General features: G+C 44.8%; 1 protein-coding gene across 3 annotated transcripts in view; it reads right to left on the reverse strand.

Annotated features, from left to right (window-relative positions):
- The window catches only part of LOC146805541 (ATP-binding cassette sub-family C member 5-like), a 1,766,780-nt gene that overhangs the window by 849,580 nt on the left and 895,949 nt on the right, over positions 1 to 21,251 (reverse strand). For all 3 annotated transcript variants that reach the window (XM_085622799.1, XM_085622798.1, XM_085622800.1), the window contains one exon: positions 5,377 to 5,449. In XM_085622799.1, the coding sequence (XP_085478925.1) occupies positions 5,377 to 5,449 (73 nt within the window). The remainder of the gene's footprint in view (positions 1 to 5,376; positions 5,450 to 21,251) is intronic.

Here is a 21,251-nt window from a genome sequence, read left to right on the forward strand (position 1 = left end):
GGCTCAAGAGGGCGGACTCAGTGGTATATCTTCACGTATTTCCACAAGGTCGGTGCTCAAACCTAAAACTCTAACTATGGACTTAACTTCGGAGCCTCCATCAAAGAGGAAGAAGGGAGGGGGCCCACAAAAACAAACAAATTTAAAAATCCAAAAAACTAATCGGAAAGGAGGGATCTCGCCCCCACTGTTGACAGTGCCTCTACCACTCACCTGTACTGCTGTTGCTTTAAATTTGGATTTACTAGATGCTCCACCACCCGAAGTTTATGATACCTTACTGGCTAAAGTGGGGGTACTTCTTGTGACATCTCTAACCCCTATCCTCGATAGACTGATACTGATCGAGGAAAGATTAACAAACTTTGAATTGCATGTTGCGGCTAATTTGCGTATTATTGAGGACTCCTTGGAAAAAACTAATTGGCCCGCTGAAGTAATAACGAATGTCCTGTGCAATCCTGTAACCGCTAAACCCCCACCCGCAATTCCCGTATCATCAATTTTATTGCCTTTACCAATTAGCGGGAATGGTGGGGTGGGCACAGACCCGGATGTTGCCTTAGTACCTTTGGGTGCTCAGGTGGATGAGATAGGGAATATGTCCAGCGAGTTTGCTCAGTCCATCTCGAGCACTCCAAGGAGGGAGGGTAGTAGATGTCGTAGATCTCGAGGTATGACAGTAACTAATCCCACACAAAATCATTCTATTCGTGGGATGGGTAATCAATCTAATTCTGCCCACGTGCCTTCTGGCCGTGACCCTCCTGTTGTGCATAATGGGTTGGGCTTTAGTATAGATGTAAATGGTTCTAGAGTTTTACACTTACCACCAGCCGCTGCTCCTTTGGTGGTGGTCTTAAGGAACGTACCGACCCTACAAGTGGGACAGATGGAATCTACTGATCAGTTAATGGCTAAAACAATGCATTGGCTCTCTGCTGAATTGAAGGCAGCCGGGGTACGGAGCTGGGATATTTGTAATCATATGATCCTGGCACGACGTACATCCTGGGTTGGTAACTCTACAAAGGAACGGTGGGGTGATTGTGTAGTCGCCAACTTTAACAACGAGCACATTGTTAGAATCTTACTGGACCATTTAGGGAGTAGAAATGAAAGGCACAATTCTGGGAAAATATCCCTTCTGTCTTTGGGGTTTTTCTATAGACCCTGCCATCTTTTCTCGCCAAGGAAGGGGGGGGGGGATCTACAGGTAGTTTCTTTGACCTAAATTTAGCCAATAGATTTGCTCCCTTGTCAGGTTTAGACGCATGCGATTGACTGCCACCTGTAGTTCTACCTGTGAGAGAGGATTCTATTATCCATTCAGCCGTTTCTCCTGTGTCTGTTTTAAGCCCTCAGTTGGTCATATCAGGGGGCCCTGAGCACATCGAGGTCCCGATACTGATAGATCAGGGAGAGGATATCGCCCATTGTACTTTAAGTATGTTATCGTGGAACATTGCTGGTATATTATCTAAGACTATTTCTTCTGATTGGTCTACCTTTATGGAGTTGTATGACATCATTGCCTTTCATGAGACTTGGTCTTTGAGTACGATTTTTCACCCAGGCTATTTGGCTTTTGGCAAACCACCAATCGCAAGCTCCAAAGGGCGTCCTTCGGGCGGGCTAACTGTTTGGGTTAGACAGCAGATGGGCTACCAGGTGGGAGAATTAGTGATTGATAATCCAGATATTCAGGCAATTAAAATAAACTCTGAACATGAGCCCGATTTTACATTGATTAATGTTTATGCAGGAGGGATGGTTGGTGGGAAAGTCTCAACAACCATCTCTAGCCTGGATTATTTTATCAAATCACTAAAAGGAACAAGTAATTCGGTTATTGCGGGGGATTTCAATTGAACGTTTGAACCACTCAGTTTAGAAGATGGTCGTCTTACTAGTGATGAGGATGCGATTTGGGGTGTCCCGTCGTTAACGCTCCCCCCAATTAATAAATGGACAGAGGCAGCCCTGCAATTAAAAAGTTTAACTTTGGAGAGAGGGCTCCGGGCTGTTAATGGAAGATCTAAATCTGATAGTAAAGGCAAATCCACTTTTAATAATGGGTCATGAAGCAGTAGGATTGATTACTTCCTTATCAATTTAGAATTTTGGTCAAGGTTAAGAGATATGGAGGTTCTGAAAATACCAGAGAGTGATCATGAACCCCTGACTTTGATATTGGAGGTAAAGGGGTGTTCACATTCGAGGGGCAGTACGGACATTGTAACAGCAGATGTAGTCATGTCACACGACTGCCGTAGACTAAAATGGGCACGTGTGTCTGAAGATGAGGGCGCTATGGCCCAGATAAAGTTATCCCTTGAAGAGTCCCTCTTAGCCCTCTCTCACCTTGATCCCAGTGAGGCTAATCTTTTAACGCTCACAGAGGCTCAAGAGGCCCTGTTTGCTAAATTGAGAAGTTATTGCACAAGAAGTATAAAAAGATCTAATATGCACCCCACTTATAAATCAGCTAAATGGTATGATGGGGCATGTAAGAGAGCCTTTAGACAATTGGCGCAAGCCATAATAGTAGGATCCACGCAGGAGGTCAGGGATTTAAGGACTGAATATAAGGCAACTCAACTTAGGGCAAAGAAGGCTTATGATGAAAATAGATGGAGGGACTTGCTAGATGCAAGTAATGGGAAAAACTGGAGTCAGTTTTGGGATCTGATTAAATGGGGTGGTGGTAACGCCATCCCGGTTCCAGTTAATAATGTCCCCCCCAGAAGTCTGGGTCGCACATTTTCAGGTCCAATTTTCATTGGCCGATGATAGCACTAAGTACCAGCCTTATGTAGTATCGGACTCAGTCCTAACCTTTACCTCGGCTGAAATTGAGTGGGCTCTTGATGGTGTAGCAGTAGGAAGGGTACCTGGACCGGATTGTATCCAGGCGGATATATTTAAATCTGACCGGGAGAACTGGACAAAATATATCCTTATCCTTGCTAATGGTGTGGCTAGAGGTGCCCCTATTCCGGAATCCTGGCGTGGGGCTGAAATCATTCCCATTCATAAAAAGGGGGATCGTGCCAGTCCAACTAATTATCGGCCCATAAGCCTCATAGATACCATACACAAAATTGTGGCTAGACTAGTGTTAAGTAGGTTAAATAGGTGGATAGACGATAATGAAATATTATTCACCTACCAAGCAGGATTTCGTTCCCACATTAGCACCATAGACCAAGTTTTTAGATTCATGTCGATATATTGGAATACTGTAATCTTAGCGGGGGGACACTATATGCAGCATTTGTTGATCTCAAATCTGCATTTGATTTAGTACCCCGCCTGAAGATGTGGGATACATTCAGGGAAGTAGGGATGCCCGCCGACATCTTATCATTTATTGTAAGATTACATGAGTCTACATATGCCCAAGTACGATGGGGTCAACAGGGTGAGCTAACAGATCGCTTTCCTGTGAGCAGGGGAGTACGGCAGGGGTGTGTTTTGTCCCCTACCCTCTTCTCGTTGTTCATAAATAATGTTATCTCATACCATACGGAATATCCTACGGACGCCCCTACTCTTGCGGGATCAAGGGTTCCGCTATTAATGTTTGCAGACGATACCCTAATTTTGTCTAAAACGCAATCTGGTCTGCAACGAGCCCTCAATAGATTTATTTTGTTTTGCAATGACCATGACCTAATAGTCAATGTTGACAAGACGATGTACATGGTCTTGCATAAACACAAAATAGTGAAAGCTAGAGTAGAAATGAATAATGTGTCCCTGGAACAAACTGACTCCTTTACTTATTTGGGTGTCACTATGGGCAAACGGATGAATTGGAAGCCACAAATAGATATACTAGTCTTAAGGCACAATCAATTAGTTGGGGCTCTTTTAAAAGAATATCGGCTGTCCCAAACCAAACCAGTTGGACCGGCTCTATGTATATACCAAGGTATGGTTAGAGCATCAATAACCTATGGAGCGGAACTATGGGGTTTTGAAAATCTAGCTCCATTAGTCTTAGCCCAGAACAAGTTTTTGAGGGCATTGACCGGCCTTCCTCAATCATCACCCCATAGACCTTTACTTTTAGATCTAGGTTGTATCTCTTTTGAGGAAGTAGCGGGTTTTAGACCACTCGCTTACTGGCGAAGAATATGGACTACTCCGAAGTTAGCACCTTATGCAAAAGCTGTCAAGTTTATTAGAGAAGCTGATAAATCCAACAAAATTATATGGTTACAAAAGATCAAGATCACGCTATCAGAAATGGGTCTCATTCACTTGTGGGAGGACCCAGAAGGGAGTTTGTTTCCATCAAAAAAAGACTTTAAAGTCTTGTTTAGGGACTTGGTTTATCAAATGTTTTTGTCCTCGGTCATTAGTGCTTCCCTTACAAGCCTCTTTCTTGTTCATAAGAGAGAATACAAGTTGGAGGCCTATTGGGACGTAATTACGTGCCCTGGTGATAGAAAACTCTTTCACCAATTTAGGGTGGGCACACTCCCCATAAAATCCTTTACGAACAACTGGGGGGATGACCAAGATACAAAATGTCATACTTGTCCAAGTCAGGAAGAGACTCTACCACACGTTCTGTTTGTGTGCCCGGCATATAAGGGCCCTCGCCAGAAATGTCTCAAACCGATTTGTAATAAGATCGGGACAAGATCATGCCTAACGGCGCTACGCATTTTAAAAACTGACACTTCTGAAGTTGTAGTTATTGCTATGGCTACATTTTTGGAGCTGGACTTGGGCCCTTAGAAGGAATAATTTGCAAGGTATTATGTAACCTGCTTACATTATAATGTGCTCTCTAATTTTGTTAAGCAAATTTGCTTAAAGCAATGAGACTCCACTAAGCTTCCGCCACCATGATTTTAAAACCTTGGTATTATGAATTTTCCCTTTTTAAAAATACATTCATTTTTTCCTTAGTATTTTTATGTCTGTTATATTCTTTTAAACTAATAATAGAATTTTATAATGAAATGGTTTTTAACAAAAAAAATGTATTAAGCCACCTTATGTTTTATTATATTGTATTGTTATGTGTGTCTTTCATGATTGATAATGATCGAATAAAGACGGAAATTGAATTGACTGTGATATAATGGCTCGCTATGTAACTCCTGCACTATAACTTTAGACCATCACTTTGAATAATTTTTTTAAATGCTTGATGATTGTGTTCATAATTTTATATCATAGTGCCACCCTGGAGCCACATGTAAAGCATATAATAAATGTAATCTGATGAAAATATCTCAATGTATAGTGTGACATGAGCATGTCTATTATCTGTAGTTTGGGGATTTAGTCAAAACAATACAAATTAATCCAACAAAAGCACACTTATTTAGAAGTTCATAATTTACAGCAGCTTACTTCCGTCATGTCTCCTTGAGGTAGACAGGCAATATCAGGATACAAACAGCATGCTTCCAGTGATGCATTATACCTATAACAAAGCAAACAATGAGACAAAATGCATATACATTTGAACAAATCTTAAAATAGAAAGTATAGCTGTGTTCATGTTTCGGGGAATAAATCCTGTAACTTTGAACAACCAGGTTGATTCCAGGACACCTAAAACTATTTTGTCATTTCATAACCTCCATAACTTAGCTCTATTTTTATGACAGGGTTGAGAGCGCACCTGGCAAACAGACCTTTTGTTTATAATACTCAGAGTGGGCTTTGGTTCCGCATATTCAACAAATGTCTTTTTCTGACCAACCTTTTACAGCCACTTTCTTGAGAGTTGTTAATCATGTCATGGTTCAGTCCAAAGAAGTACTTCGCTTTCACCTGATGCTAGTGGTTGATAGGGTGTATCTTTTCTCCCCAATTCACTGTTTACATTGAACTGCAATGATGGACTACTTTACAGCGATACACCTCTCTGCCTGCTCCTGCTGTCTCCCTACATTCCCTCCTCTCTCCTGTGTGTCAAGGATCCCACCACCTCTCGTGTTCCTTGTTTCTGCTCCCCTACCTTTGATGAGCTTGTTCACCCCTTCTTTCCCTGTGTGCTTTTTGTTCCTCCTACCACCTCTCGTTCCCCCAGCCCACCCTTCCCTGCTCTCCGTTTATTCTCGGTGCCTAGTTTAAATGATGGGTAGGGCAGATGGCAACAAAGTCTTCATTATAGGTGTTACTCTCGTTCTATGTTATAGAAACTAAAGTAGGTTTAAAATGAAGGCTGTCTTGCTATCTGAACTTTAGTTGACATAGCAAAAACAAGCATTAGTAATGCATCGGTTTCACCTATGTAGTAAATAAAGAGCTGTTTTCATCAATCATCGTCCGGGAGAAGGAAAGAGCTCCCTGACAGATAACACAGGAGTGGAAAGAATGTGATAAAGCACCCAGAGCTGCTGATTTGAGAGCTGAGGATCCCCGTTCGAGTCTCGGTGGTGCCGGGCAACATCCTGTGATTCTATGAAAATCACTTAATCTCTTCGGGTGATAAATTGTTATATAAATATGCCGCAAGAGTAAAAGGCAAAACTTTATGAAAATATAGCTCCACCAAAGCAGATGTTAAAAGTATTTCGGTGTCGGGAAACTGATAAGAGAAGCAGATGAGGAACAAGCATTAGTAAAAGCAGGAAAATATGCTACAGCCAACAGAAATAGAGGAAAGGTAAGTGGCATGCACATGAACCAATGAGAAGCCAGGAAAGAGAGGAGGTGGAATGTTAGTCCCTGTTAAGTTTATAGTAAAAACAATAGATTTCTCAAGCACAGCGCAAGCGCTGTGCAGGCAAAACCGAAACTGGAGCCTTCAATCACCACAACCTTTTGTTTCTTACATTTGCAGGCTATAATGCACTTATGCTGAATATGTTAGCACATTAAACCCAGACTCACTTGCTTTGCCAATGCTGGTTATCTATGCGACTGGAAGAGCCAGTGCGTTGGAATGTGTGGAGACCTGCTCTATCTAGCGGAGTTCTACCATTATAGGCCTGGAGATCCCAGCTTGGTGTAAATGCAGTAAGTTGGGCTGCTCTTACTAAACACTTGATGAAAGGGAGGTCCAGGTACAGTATGCCCCATTTGTGGTCACTGTCACCTTTTAAGTATTTGGGGACAATAAGCTAACAGTTCAAATGTGGAACTGAAACCACTTCTTATCAATAGGAGTCCTTTCACAGAAATTTCTACTAAAAAAGCTTGCAAGCAGTGGGATTATGGCTGTTTCTCAATTACGGTCAAAGGCTCTATTGTAGACATTAAGAACCCTAAACCTATGACCCTGGGATAATTCTAAGCTAATACCCATGATGCCATTAGGATCAATATTCACTTCTTTGATGTTACAATACAGAGATGTCTTTATCCAAAACGTTAAGCCCCCTGCCATTCTCCCCTTTCCTGGATGTACAGCTGCTTTAGAGTAAGAGGAGCATCCTGACCGAAAAACGGGGCCCAGTTGCCAGTTCCCTTGAAAGAGGCAAATGTCGAGAGGGTCAATAAAAGTGCCCCAGTTAAAATCTTCGGGCCCGATTCACAGAACAAACTTAAGACAAAATCCTAAACTTAGTACCATTTTGGTATTCACAGAATGCACTTACTACTTCTGGTATTCACAGAATGAACTTACTACTTTTGCGATTCACAGAATAAACTTACTACTTTTGCTATTCACAGAATGGATTTACGACTACTAACTTTACGTCCGCACTCGGGCCGGAAATTCCGGCCCGGAGGCGGAGCTTCCGGCCCGAAGGCGGGGCTTCCGGGCCGGAGGTGGAGCTTCCGGGCCGGAGGCGGAGCTTCCGGGCCGGAGGCGGAGCTTCCAGCCCAGAGGTGGAGATTTTGGCCATGGCTAAATCTCCACCACTGGCCGGAATCCCCACCTCTGGCCCGGAAGCTCCGCCTCCGGCCCGGAAGCCCCACCTCCGGGCCGGAAGCTCCGCCCCCGGGCCGGGATTTCCAGCCCGAGTGCGGACGTAAAGTTAGTAGTCGTAAATCCATTCTGTGAATAGCAAAATTAGTACGTTTATTCTGTGAATCGCAAAAGGAGTAAGTTCATTCTGTGAATACCAGAAGTAGAAAGTGCATTCTGTGAATACCAAAATGGTACTAAGTTTAGGATTTTGTCTTAAGTTTGTTCTGTGAATCGGGCCCTTCCACTTTAGAGCCCAATCCAGCCACATTCCAAGAGAGGATCTTTAGGAGGAGAAGGACTATGACTTCCTCAGTACTTTGCAACCTTACCCTATCATTAGGATCCCATACAAGATCTCTAGAAAAACAAAAACTATAGAATGCTTTGGGCACCAAGGGATAGAATTTTCAACTACTAGTTAAGAGTGATTAACACAGTCCTCTAAGTACACCTTGGCTCACACATACAAGCAAATCCCTACCAGATAGCAAGAGCAGAGCCTTCCGTTGATGCAAGGTGGGAGAGTTTATGTCACTAGATCACTTCAGTGATGGTTATAAACTAGAATGTTGGTCACTTCAGCTCGCTCTTACTGTTAAAAAGTGCCCCTGAAAAGTTCAAGAGGGATAGGAATGTAAAGTTGCCAGTGCGGTGGTAAATGCAAGCGTTGGAAGGGCAATGGAGACTAACAGAAGAGAATGAAGCAAGTAACAATACCTCTCTTGAAAAGTTGATGCCACAAGGGTGGCCCAGACTATTCCAGGCTAAGGCGGGCTAAAACCAGCCCAGTCTTTGCCAGGGCGCATGTCGGGGAAAGTCCCACGCTGTGGGATTCTGAGTCCAATTTAGCTGTCTCTAGGCAGCAAGGCTGTCTGGGGCGTGGAGTCTGGGTCACGGTGCACGTAATAAGGCGGCATCCCACACCACGTGTTTCTATGTCCAATTTAGCTGCCACCAGGCAGTCTGGAGCACATAGTCTGGGCTTCCATGCAGGCAATGACATATATCAGCATGCACACATACGAGGTAGTCTACTAGAAGCCACATCTTCAACCCTGCCAGGCATTATTCACATCTGAACTGAAAAACGTTAGCTTGGCCCACGTCTTCACGTCAAACATTTTCCGTCAATATTCGTGACCTGGTGGTTTTCTGCACAGAGAAAGCATCCTTCCTTGTGACCGAAGGCATATATTTGACCATTACTGTTTGAAGCACTGAAGGCAAAGCAGCAAATGAAAACTTAGCTTCTATTTTTGATCTTTTTCAAAAGCCAGCAAAGGTTAAATTAGCTCAGTCTAATTGTATGCTTGTTTTCATGTACTCTTGCCCACAGATCTGGATCAACATCTGCATTTAAACCTTCTGCCTGTTTTATGGTCTGTTTTCTAATAACTTCCAGTTTAGAGAGTCCAGATGCCAGTGAGCCAGCCTTGGCGCTGATGATCCAACCTTGGGCTGCTTCATTGCGACTTCTGTTTTGGACTGATTCTGTTGGGATGGAATTACTTCTGACCTCTTTCGTGCCAGCTTGGCTTCCCTCCGCCGCCCCGTTGCTGTCCCAGGTCTAGACGCAGTCACAGTTCTATGCCCCCATCTGCTTTGGCCATGGTAGGTGGACACACCTCATGAGGATGGTGCTGCCGCAGCCCCTGGTGTTGAAGCTGCATGCACGCCCTTTTCTCTAGGCAGCCACCTGCTGCAGCATTGCGGTCCCCACATGCGGTCAGTACTCAGAGCCCATGGGTACCAGACTGCTCCCTTCCCAGCTAGCTTGCTGCCTTTGTTTTCCCTACACCGGCCATTGGCTTTCATTTCAGGTTTTGTAGCAGACCCTAAGGGTGCAGATAAGTAAAACTTTTAATCTGAATCCTGTACCAAAAAACAAACTCTAGAATTTGTAATGGTATTTATAACAGAAAAAAGGTTTGACCTGATTCTACTCCTGCTGTGCCTTCACTTTATGAAATACAGATCCTTCATTGCTGTCGGTAGGTAGTTTTGAGCACATTTTATAATACATTTTAGGTGAGTAGGGGTATATAGCACTGAATATCATGCTTGTTAAATCTTTGAGTTTTGCCTCACAGAAACACCACTTAATTACTAAAGAAAGAAATGTTCTAGCAGTACTCAACAGTCACCTTCAAAGACCTTAGGAGGCTAAGTCAAGTCATAAAACTATATTCGATTTGACAAGCAAATCATAAAAGCACACGTCATAATTCATACAGTGGGATAAAACAAGAGTAAAAGTGCATAATTTATTGAGAATATACACATTTATTAACATGTCACTAGGTCAAATGGAAAAGACAAAAAGTGGAGGCAGGTTGGTTATAAATAAAAATACCCGCCCACATTAAATCTGTTCCCACAATCATTTCGCATCAATACTGTCATGAGACCAGAAAAATCACATCCCCATCCTGCGAATTAAACAAAGTGCATGTGCAAGCTTTCAAGAAGTCATCATTCTCACTACATACGCTACATTTTAATACACTCATTTAGCCATATCTTCTATGGATTTTGAGCACACCTGTCATAAAATTCAGGACAGAGACATAGATATCAGAAGAGTCAAGTGAATGTACATAACAGAAGCCTTCTGTACGAGAGAAAGGGTGACAAGGACTCGGTATTGGGAGCAAACATTTAGATCTCACATTTTTATACAATGCACAAAACAGGACAAAGTGCAAATTGGACTGTTCTGCAGAATTGTCACAAGGACAATGCGGGAGGTTATCATACCATCCGCCTTGGTTGGGGAAAGCTACAAGAAAGTGCAACTTGCCCAAACAAAATCTCGCTAAGTAAAATCTATTTTGCGACTCCAGAGGAAAAGATAGATAAAATTGCATCTGCTTTGCAGGGGGACTCGCATTGCCCATACTCAAGGAGCCTTGCAGGTTCATTAGCTGTTAATGGCGTGCACTAATGCGTGTGTAATACAAGGACTTAATTTAGGAATTCGCTGGAGATGGCATTTTAGAAGGATCATTTAAAAACTCTATTAGACCCAATTTGCTAAATGCACATTTCAGGTAGCCAAACCACGGAAGCCTCTCAGCGATGGAGACAGAGAGACAATCCATAATAATGGATCTTGAAAATTCGTGTGCGCCCGATTTTCACCCATAATACCAAGGGGGCATGATCAATGCGATCCTCTATGTACTCCAGACCCAGTTCTGATTCACAGGAGGTAGATGCACTCTTGGAGACCATCAGGAGCTTTCTGATACATTTATTCTCCACTAATTAGAGCTTGCCAGAACTCCTAACACCCCACACTCTAGCCCCATAGGTAGCGATTGAGAGGCATTTAGCTTTATAGAGTGTGGTCATTTCCTTGACAAGCTTCTGTCCCAGTTTTGCTGCAAAGACGATATAAAATCTACACAGGCATCTAAAGATCTCTGGAGGCTCATGGCTGTCCTTGCAATAAGGACAGCGTAATCTGCGTAGAGTAACGTGACATGTTTGCCAATCTAAACTCTTTTGTAGTAGGTGGGTGTTGGACTTGGCCCTTTTCGCAGGGTCATCCCTGAACCTTTTGCCTTCCTCTAATACTTCTTCTGACCTGATGTTGGCTGTTTTATGACTCTGGGCACTTTATCACTGCTGATCAGTGCTAAAGTGCATATGCTCTCCCTATTGTAAATTAATGTATGAATTTGTGATTCCATGTTTGGCTGGTTTGGTTTACCTGTCAGACCCTAGTACAGTGCACCAGGAGTGCCCAGGGCTTTTAAATCCAAAACCTGCTGGTGGGCTTGCAGCACTGGTTGTGCCACCCACAGAAGCAGCCTGTAAAAGTTTGTCTAAGGTCTGCCATTGCAGAGCCTGCGTGCAGTCTGGTACTGTCATGCTGACTGGGCAAGTGCACCCACTTGCCAGTCCCTAAACCTTCCCTTTTCTTCATATCAGATACCCCTTTGGTAGGCCCAAGGGCAGGGTGCATTATAAGGATAAGGTAGGACATGCCCTGGTGTGTGTGGCATGTTCTAATAGTGATATACAGCCATTTTCGTTTTTCACTATTGCAAGGCTACCTGTTCTCCATAGGCCAGAATGGGCAGTTTGGTTATTACATCTTATAATCCTAACTGACTCAGGGAACATGGTAGAAATTCGAATTTAGTATGCCTGAACTCAGAATGATAAAATACATCTTTTAGTGAAGTTGGTTTTAAAATTCTGTGTTTGAAAATGCTACTTTTAGAAAGTAGGCATTTTCTTGTCTAACCATTCAAACCTGCCTCTGCTAGGCTGTGTATTCCTTGTCTGGAGTTTGAGTGACAGGGCTGGGGAATTCCAGGAGACAGGGTGAGGCAGCCCTGTGGTGAATAGAGAGATCTGCATCCAGACGGGAGGGAGGAGTTGCACCTGGGACCTGAATAGGGCTGTGCCTTTCCTCCACAATGCTGGTTCCACCTCCTGTGGTGCGTCTGATGTCTCTGCCCTGCACTCTGAAAGGAAAGAAGGAGTCATGTAAACAAAGTGCTCCAGGACGGACCAGAACTGGTTTGGACTAGGCAAAGGCCCCTCTGCGGACAAAGGATTTTGGGGTATAAGTATTGAGACCCTGATCCCAAGAATTTAGATCAATTTGGGAAAGGTCTTCCCGTTGCTGCCGGACCCCTTCAGAAAAACCCTAGTGCAGGCCCTTGTCTTGAGTCGGATCGACTATTGCAATGGCCTGCTTCTCTCTGCCAATGAGGGGGTGTTGGCCAGACCCCAGGTAATACAAAACACGGCGGCTCGCCTGGTCCTTAATGCCCCTCCAAGAACAGCATCAAAGCCTCTCCTAGAAAAACTACACTGGCTCTCAATCCGTCAAAGGACAACATTTAAAATATGCTGTTTGATCCACAAGAGCATAAATGGACAAGGTCCCTCTTACCTGGAAAAGAAATTCACTCCTTACATTCCTTCCAGGTTGCTCAGATCCAGTAATGGGCATCTGCTGGTAGTGCCACGCGCCAAGAAGGCCAGGCACGGAGGCAAAGCTCTATCAGTGGTGGGACCCACATTGTGGAATAGTCTCCCTTTAACTCTTCGATTATGTTCTGAACACTTGAAATTCAGAAAACAACTCAAAACTCTGCTGTTTAAAAATGAGATCTAGTCTTAACCCTCTCTCTTTCCACAATGAATGAAGGACAAACCGGCCCAAAAGCGCAGAGATACTCCAGTTGGAGTCGATTCCAGCGCTATTAAAACCCATAAATAAATAAATAAACAAGAAGAAACCTTTGCTGAGGAGAGGATCCAAGAAGAAACTGAGGAGAGACTATCCCTGAAACTGGGGGATTGGCTTGCATGGGTTGCCTACAGCCAAAGAGAGGGGAAAGGAACTTTGTGTGTACTTTTGCTCAACTTGTGAAGGATCTCCAAGGGCTTGGAAAAGACCGTGCCTCCTGCTGAAGTCTCAGGGACAACAGACTTCACCCACCAGCTCCCCAGAGTTCTTTGGAAGTGCCTGCTGCTGTGTTTGGGCCTTCTGAGGGACTGCGTGTCACAAGGAGCTGGAAGCGCGACTCACGGAGAAGAAGCGTGTCACTGTCGCAGCCGTCGCATCACTGAACGAGGGTGTCGCTGCTGTAGCTGTCGCATTGCACCACATCACGAGAAGCGCCCCACAACACCGAAGAAGCGTGTCGCCGTTGCAGCCATCGTAGCTGACACATTGCACTGCATCAAGAGAAGAGTCTCGCATCGAGGAAGAAGCGTGTCGCCGTCGCAGCAGCTGCCGTCGCATCTTGGATGACGCCGCTATAGCTGTCGCATTGCACCGCAACGAGAAAAGCGCCTTGCATCCACGGAGAAGCCTGCCGCCGTCGGAGCTGCTGCCGTCGCATCTCTGAACAAGGGTGTCGCCGCTGTAACTGTCGCATCGAGCGGAAGCATCTCTCATCGCTGGAGAAGAGTGTTGCCGCCAAAGCCAATGTCGTCGCATCACTGGACAAGGGTGCTGCCGCTGTAGCTGATGTATCGAGCCGAGATCTCTCGCAACATCGGAGAAGCGAGCCGCATCAGGAAGATCTTCACGTCTTTATTTCTTTGCACCAAACTTTCATCGCATCAACATCGTTGCAACACTTTCGTTGCCCTGCGTGTCGCATCTAAAGGTACATTGAACTAAAAGTGTTGCATTTAAGAACTAAAGAGAACTAAGCTAAATTATACCACCTTAAAGTTACAGTATTGTGGATTTTTGTCGTTTATGGTCTTGTGTTAAATCTATAGAAAGAATACTTATTTTTTATATAAAACCTGTATGGTGTCCATCGGTAGTGTTGTCACTTGATTACTGTATGTGTTCACAAATGCTTTACACACTGCCTCTGAGATAAGCCTGTCTGCTCGTGCCAAGCTACCAAGGGGGTGAGCAGGGGTTATTTTAGGAGTGTACCCCCTTACCCTGACTAGAGGCGAGGGTCCCTATTTGTCACAATTTATTTATTTTATTTATTTTAGCAACTTGTAGAGCGCCTGGTGGCCCGAGGGCATCCCCGCGCTGTGAAGATTAAAACCTGCTGAGGGGGATAAGGGCGAAGGGTTTATTTAGGAAACAGGAGGGTTTTAAGTTTTTTCCTGAACGTCAGGTAGTTGGGCTCCAGTCTGAGGGAGCGTGGGAGGGAGTTCCAACCAGTGGACGCTTTTACAGAGAAACGTCGGCCTCCGGTACGTGTTCTCTTGAATTTGGGGATGTTGGCCAGGTGCTCGTTCTCAGACCGTAGAGCTCTCGGTGCTGTGTAGGGGGTGACCAAGCCGCTGAGAATCGCAGGTCCCGATCCATTGATTAGTTTATGGGCCGTGCACATGGCTTTAAATTCCACCCTTTGGCGGACTGGGAGCCAGTGCAGAGCCTTAATAGCGGGTTTGGCGGATACTCTGGGAGGTACGCTCATGATTAGGCGAGCTGCTGCGTTCTGGGCTCTTTGCAGTCTCGCTAAGGTAGCTTCCGGCGCACCTAGGTAGACCATATTGCTGTAGTCTAACCGCGACATTATGAGGCCCTGAACTAGTAGTTTCCTGGACACGGGCGGTAGGAGAGGGAAGATTTTGCGGATAGTCCGCAGAAGCCCAAGACAGGTCCCGGCCGTTTTGGCCGCTTGGGTCTTCATTGAAAGGTCGGGTTCTAGCCAGACTCCGAGGGTCTTGATTTCGTGTTTCGGGGAGGGGATTTCCCCGAACACGTCTGGCCAGATCGCCGGGGGGATGGTCGCCCATTGTTTGCCCATGAGCATCACTTCGGTTTTGGAACCGTTGAGTTTCAATGACGATTCGCACATCCACCCGTGAATTTCGGTGAGACAGTTTGGTAATTTGTCTGGGTGGTCGTCTAGTTGGGATAGGGAGACGACCAATTGTGTGTCGTCAGCGTAGCTCACGATTTTTATCCCGAATGGTGATACCACATCTTCCAAAGGGGCCATATACACATTAAAAAGTGTGGGGCTCAGGGAGGAGCCCTGAGGAACCCCGCTGGTAAGTGGAAGTGTGGACGAGTGGAATTCCCCGTCCCAGACCTGGAACGTGCGTCCAGTAAGAAAGGACTCTATCCAGCTGAGTGCCATCCCGGTGAGCCCTGCTGTCGCCAATCGATGAAGAAGGACACGGTGGTTGACCGTGTCGAAGGCGGCACTCAGATCCAGAAGGATCACTGCCACTGATCCTCCTGAGTCTAGAATGCGCCTTGCTTCCTCGATGACGGCAAGCAGGGCGGTGTCTGTACCGTGTCCCGGACGGAACCCGGTTTGGGATTGCCGTAGGATGTTATTTGTCTCGAGAAATCGGGAGAGTTGACTATTCACCAGTTTCTCGGTGATCTTGCTAATCCCCGGGAGGAGGGATATGGGTCGGTAGTTTGCCATATCAGTTGGATCGAGCTGGGGTTTTTTAAGGAGTGCCTTCACCACTGCACTTTTCCAGCTGTCGGGAACTGATCCTTGTGCAAGTGAGCAGTTGATAAGCTCCGTGAGTGTAGGGGTGATAGCGGGGGCCACGTTTTTGAGAAATCTCAAGGGTGCAGGGTCTAAAGGAGATCCGCTTTTTATTTTATTCAGGGTAGCGTCCACCTCGTTATGCGTTACTGGCCTGAATGTCTCGAGTTGGGGACGTATTCCCGTCTGATCGGGGGGCTGAGTAATGTTTCTGCGGGTGGGGAGGCTAGGGGGAGGGAGGGATGTGAGGATACGGGCGATTTTATTGCATACCTGTGCCAACTAGAGACCCCCAAGTTTAACAGTGGGCTTCTATAAATGAGAAATGAGAAGGGGGCCAATATACAGCCCTGATGGACCCCCTCCGTCTAGACAATTGATTTTGCTCTTTCACTGTCATTACCATAACGTATTTTGACTGCAGTGTTGAAACGAGGCCTACGCAATAAAACAACTAAGGTTCCTCCACCCCATATCTCCCATTATGCTCCACAATCTGTCACGATTGACGGTATCAAATGCACTGGATAAGTCCATGAAGGCCAGATGTAAACAGCACTTCATGGACTTGGAGTATTTAATAACAGTCAATGACAGATTCGAGCACTGTTCTGTTGTGCCCACTCCCCACATAAACATAAACTGTGTTTTGGAGAGCACATTATTTGGTAAAGTCCACTCTTCTAACCGGGCCAGGAGAACCCTACCCAAGACCTTTACTGTTGCATCAATTAGGGATATTGGCCTATAACAGGCCAGGTCATCTCTATCCCCTTTATTAAAGATAGGGATCATAGTAGTATCTTTCCATGAGGCGGGCAGAGGACCTATGATAGGGGCCCTAAAAATATTTGTGAAAAGGGACGCCCCCAGGCTGGGATTGTCCCTGAATAAATCAAGAGGAACCCTGCCCGGGTGAGGTTCTTTGAGGTAAATTCCCTGAGTTATCGCTGTCTCCACATCTTTGATGTAGATTGATTTACTGAGCTGCAAAGTTTGATCCATGTCTTTGATCATATCAACATCCCTGTCCTCAGGATTTAAAACTCTGTTTGAAGGATTGAAGATGCAGAATTAATGAGACACCTAGTCACCCCCAGGTATCAGGAAATCCATTTTTTTTGTAGGGGCCTCAGAGAAAACTGGGCAGTTAATGATTTCCCAAAGTTTTTCCCGTCCTTTTGAACCCCAGCAACCAGTAGGTCCGACCAGGCATTTCTCCTAAGCTAGGCCATTCTCTGGGCAATAGCAGCCTTATAACTCCTTCTAGATGCCCTGACTAACTCTTTGTTGTGGGGGAAAGGAATTTAGGGTTCTTCTCAATTCTTTATGAGCTTTTGTACAGTCACTGTTGAACCATTGTTCAGGTGTAGCAGTATTATTGGAGCATCTAACTGATAAAGTTGATAAGATGGCTGAACAAAGTGCCTCAAAATCTTGTACCACGGCTGCAGGCTCACCTCCAAAAGTCAGGCACCTTTCCATGAGGACAATGTTCTCACTCACAATTTTTCCCTCGAAATCCAGAGGATTTACCAGATCCCATGTCTTCCGTAACCCTTTATTCGGGTTTTATTCAATAGGGGAGACGGTTGGTTTTAGGGTCCCTGTCTGTGGACCTAATTTAAAAAGTGCTACTAAAGGGTTGTGATCACTAGTACACTTAGACACAATTTTAAAGTCCAGAACGAGACTGCTGTAGTTACTGGACAGAAAAACAAAATCAATTGTACTTTCATTTCTTCCTCCCACAAAGAACTAATATTGTATATTGCAATCATTAACACAGTCAAATAAAGGAATCAAATCCTGGGAAATCAGAGTACCATTCAGTGCGTCCCCATAAGCAGAGTGAGAAAAATTGGTCATTGGCTGCTAATCTTTGTTTTCAGCCCCCCAGACACTTGAACCACTAAAATCACAAATTCTACAGTTAAAATCACCAGCCCTAGCCAGAGCAAAGAGGTGGAGCCAGAGCAAAGATGATGTCTAACTAATCTTCTGCTCCAATCATCGTGCCTTCCATGCCTCGGCTTTGCTGTGCTTGACTATCCGGACTGAGCAGTGCAGCTTGGTCTCGCCGGTCGGATTGTCTTTGTGGTAGCTGGAAGCTGCTGTGGCCCGAATACTCTATATTAGCCCCCTGGTTTGTCACTGTTGCTGCGTTGCTGTCCTGGCGGCTTGCTTGTGGCTGATTGCTGATGCCACTGAGACTTTGCTCCCCCGAGGCTATGACGAGCCAGGGGTTGAAGTTCGTAAGGACTCGAGCCACGGGCACCAGAAACCGCCAAGGAGATCAAACCTCGAGAGGCCCCCAGAAAGGGCAAGTTGGAGACTGGGGGAATAAACACATTACTGAGGATTACACATGGCATGGCACAGATGAAAGGTGGGTCTTTGCAGCCCTCTATTGCAAGTCTGTTTGTGCCTTTATCTGCAATGCCACCCCAAATTGATGTCCAGGTGGAGAGGGCTGGCAGTAAAATGGTAGACTCCTCGTGTGGAACCATGGTTGGGTCAGGGCATAACAGTGGTAATCTTGATCAAGAGGTATATTCAGAGTCCCCCTCCCCACACCCCCCTCCAGTACTGGCTGCCCCTCCCAGGCAAGGGTCATTGAATATGGGGTTGGAGTGCTCTAAAATCACTACCGAATCTCCATGTGGAAATCTTTTATCACAGGACACCCTACAGGACCCCGTTCAGGGAGAGGAGGGGGGACAGATCACGGACACCAGCACCAGAAAAGTAATCACCCCTGCTCTCAGTCCTAGGCTCAATTCTGAGGGCCAGTCGCAAGGAAGGGCTTTTTCTCCAGAGAAGCCTGGGGAGAAATTATTTTCGTTAACCGATGGCTCGGATTCCTTTAACCAAGGCCAAATCTCCTCAAGTGACGATGAGGCGTCTGACACTAATAGTAGTATTTCAACTGCGGATCAATTATTGATGCAAGTAAAGAAATCCCCGCAATGAAAGAAAAAGGAGATAGGAGGAGGAATAGCAGGCAATTGAAATGGGACTATTCGGCTACTCAGATTGCCTATCCTGATGGAGGTAACCATGATCTTGGTCAAAATGATGTTGACACTTTGGGTATTGGACTTAGTGTAGCACCGGTCGAGCACGGGTGAACCTTCATTTAGCACCATTCTTCACTGTATTCAGTAGATGCAAGAGGAATCCCAAACTAAAAGCTGCTGGGCAAGAGTTGCTTCCAAAAAGCTTCAGGTGGGATTCTGAAATTGAATAAAACTTGTGCTGAGATCACAGATTGATTAACAGTGGTGAAAGGCAGGACGGAGAACCTTGAGACCAAGGTCAACTTCTTAAAAACACAAAGCGCTTCTCTAGGAGCCCTTATGCTCGATGTTATGTCAAAGTTAGAAGACCAAGAGAACCAGCAAAGGAGGAACAACCTGTGATTTCTAGAGATCCCGGAAGGACTTGAGGGGGAACACCCCAGATCGTTCATCTTGAAAGGCGCATTCCCTGAGCAGACTAAATGGGACGGGGATATGGAATTCCAACTCGCACACCGGTTCCCCCTAATGCTCAAGAAACAACCAACTAATGAAACTGAGAGACCTAAAGCAATGCTAGTGTATTTTGGATTTTTTTTGTTGCGACAATATGTTTATGACCAAGCTCGCTCAAATGCTAAAAAATCTCACGTGGGAATGACTTTTTTTTGTTAAACCCAATGTTACACATGCAACCTGGCAACTGATGGCTCTCTTTCAGAAAGTTGGTGCTGAGGTTTATCTTCATAACCCCGGTAGACAAAAAATTGTCATGGATGGGAAAATCCGCAGCTTTACTTCTGAAATTCAAGCCCAAGAATATTTTTAAAGGAGCTTAATCAAGTGGGCGGCAATCACAGATTTTGCAAAGTAAGGCACTTCTTGTATAGGTGTTTTCTTTTTTCGATTACGTAGTATACCTGTGCCAGCTAGTTTGCATTCCGTCTGTGGTAGTCAGCAGATGTTGGTATCTCTCACTTTTTTTGCATGGGAGAGTGTACGGTGAGGTAGCTGATTAAGCATTCATCATTCAGGCTTTGCCTAATTGCTCGTTTGTTGGTGGGAATTGGGGCGGAGGGCCATTGATCTCACACAAGGAGTGGTTTTCGAATGGGGGACTAAGTTATTTTAGCCAATGCTTTCTTTTAATTCTTTAGGCTCAGAGTCTTGTCCAAAAAGCATAGGAAGGGCTTGGCGATGAAGGAAATATGGCTACTGTGATCTCGGGAACTGGGAAATTACGGATCACTGCCATGAATATTTGCAGGCTAAACAATCCCAGAAAAAGACAAATTGTTTCTCAAGGACTTCAACAGTTAAATGCAGACATTATTTGTCTACAAGAAACCCACATAGAGGGAGCACGGATAGGTGTGCTAAGGAATTTAGATTATAGATTAATCGCGGGGGACAACTCAAGGGGTTTGTATCTGGGTAAATCTTTACCAAGAGTCATACTGAAAGTGTTTTTGAAAGTTCGTTTATTGAAATTAGGATTCTTCAAAGGGGGTTCTCATTCATATAAGCATTCTTCCTTTCTAAGTGCCTATGCATATATACATGTGTATATATACATGGGTGATGAAGAAAGACACTGGCAACTTATGCCAGAGGAATAAAAGCAAAATTGGATGGGTGCACATGCGTGATCAGAATGAGAGTGCGCAGCATATGAAGCAGTCACCTATGCATATCTAAGCGCGGTTCTGTGAATAATAGGTCGTTATAATGTATAATGCTGAAGTATACCACATCTAAAAACACCAAAAAACAAGGTAATGCTACGTATTAAACGTGAAAACTCATGAAGAGTCATGGTATATGACAATACTGTGTCTTGGAAAAAGGTGCATGGGCGCTTGTTTGTCCAACTGTATGATTAAAGTTGCACAACGTATTCAACATGACAAAATTGTGAAAGTACTACGTCTCTTCAGAAGGGCACATATGCATTTAACTGTGAAAATGAATGATCAGGGTCACTGTAGTTTGTAAATCTGCTGAGTGTCACGTTGGTGAGACTCAAAATCAAAGTGCTCAGTATTTTAGAATTCAAGTGTCTAATAAAAGGTGGGCTGTGCATTTTTAAAGAATCAAGATGCATTAATATAACGCAGCTCAATGAAGAGACGCTCGGGTGCTTCGCTGAGTGTAATTGCACAAAATCATATTGTGTTGACGTATGAACTCCATGATACAATACAGAGCTCCACATATAATGTGATGCCGGCGGTCTTCATAACGGTTGCCAAATTGTTTCCTTATACACAAAAGTGTCATAGAAATTAGGCCGATATCACTCTCAACCATATAAAGGAAATTGAAAGGGGAAACCAATGTTGTTGATTTCTGTTTCATAATGGAGGCAACATACAATGGCCC

Source organism: Triturus cristatus, chromosome 8 (assembly GCF_964204655.1).
Source record: "Triturus cristatus chromosome 8, aTriCri1.1, whole genome shotgun sequence".
In the NCBI taxonomy this organism is placed as follows: Eukaryota; Metazoa; Chordata; class Amphibia; order Caudata; family Salamandridae; genus Triturus; species Triturus cristatus.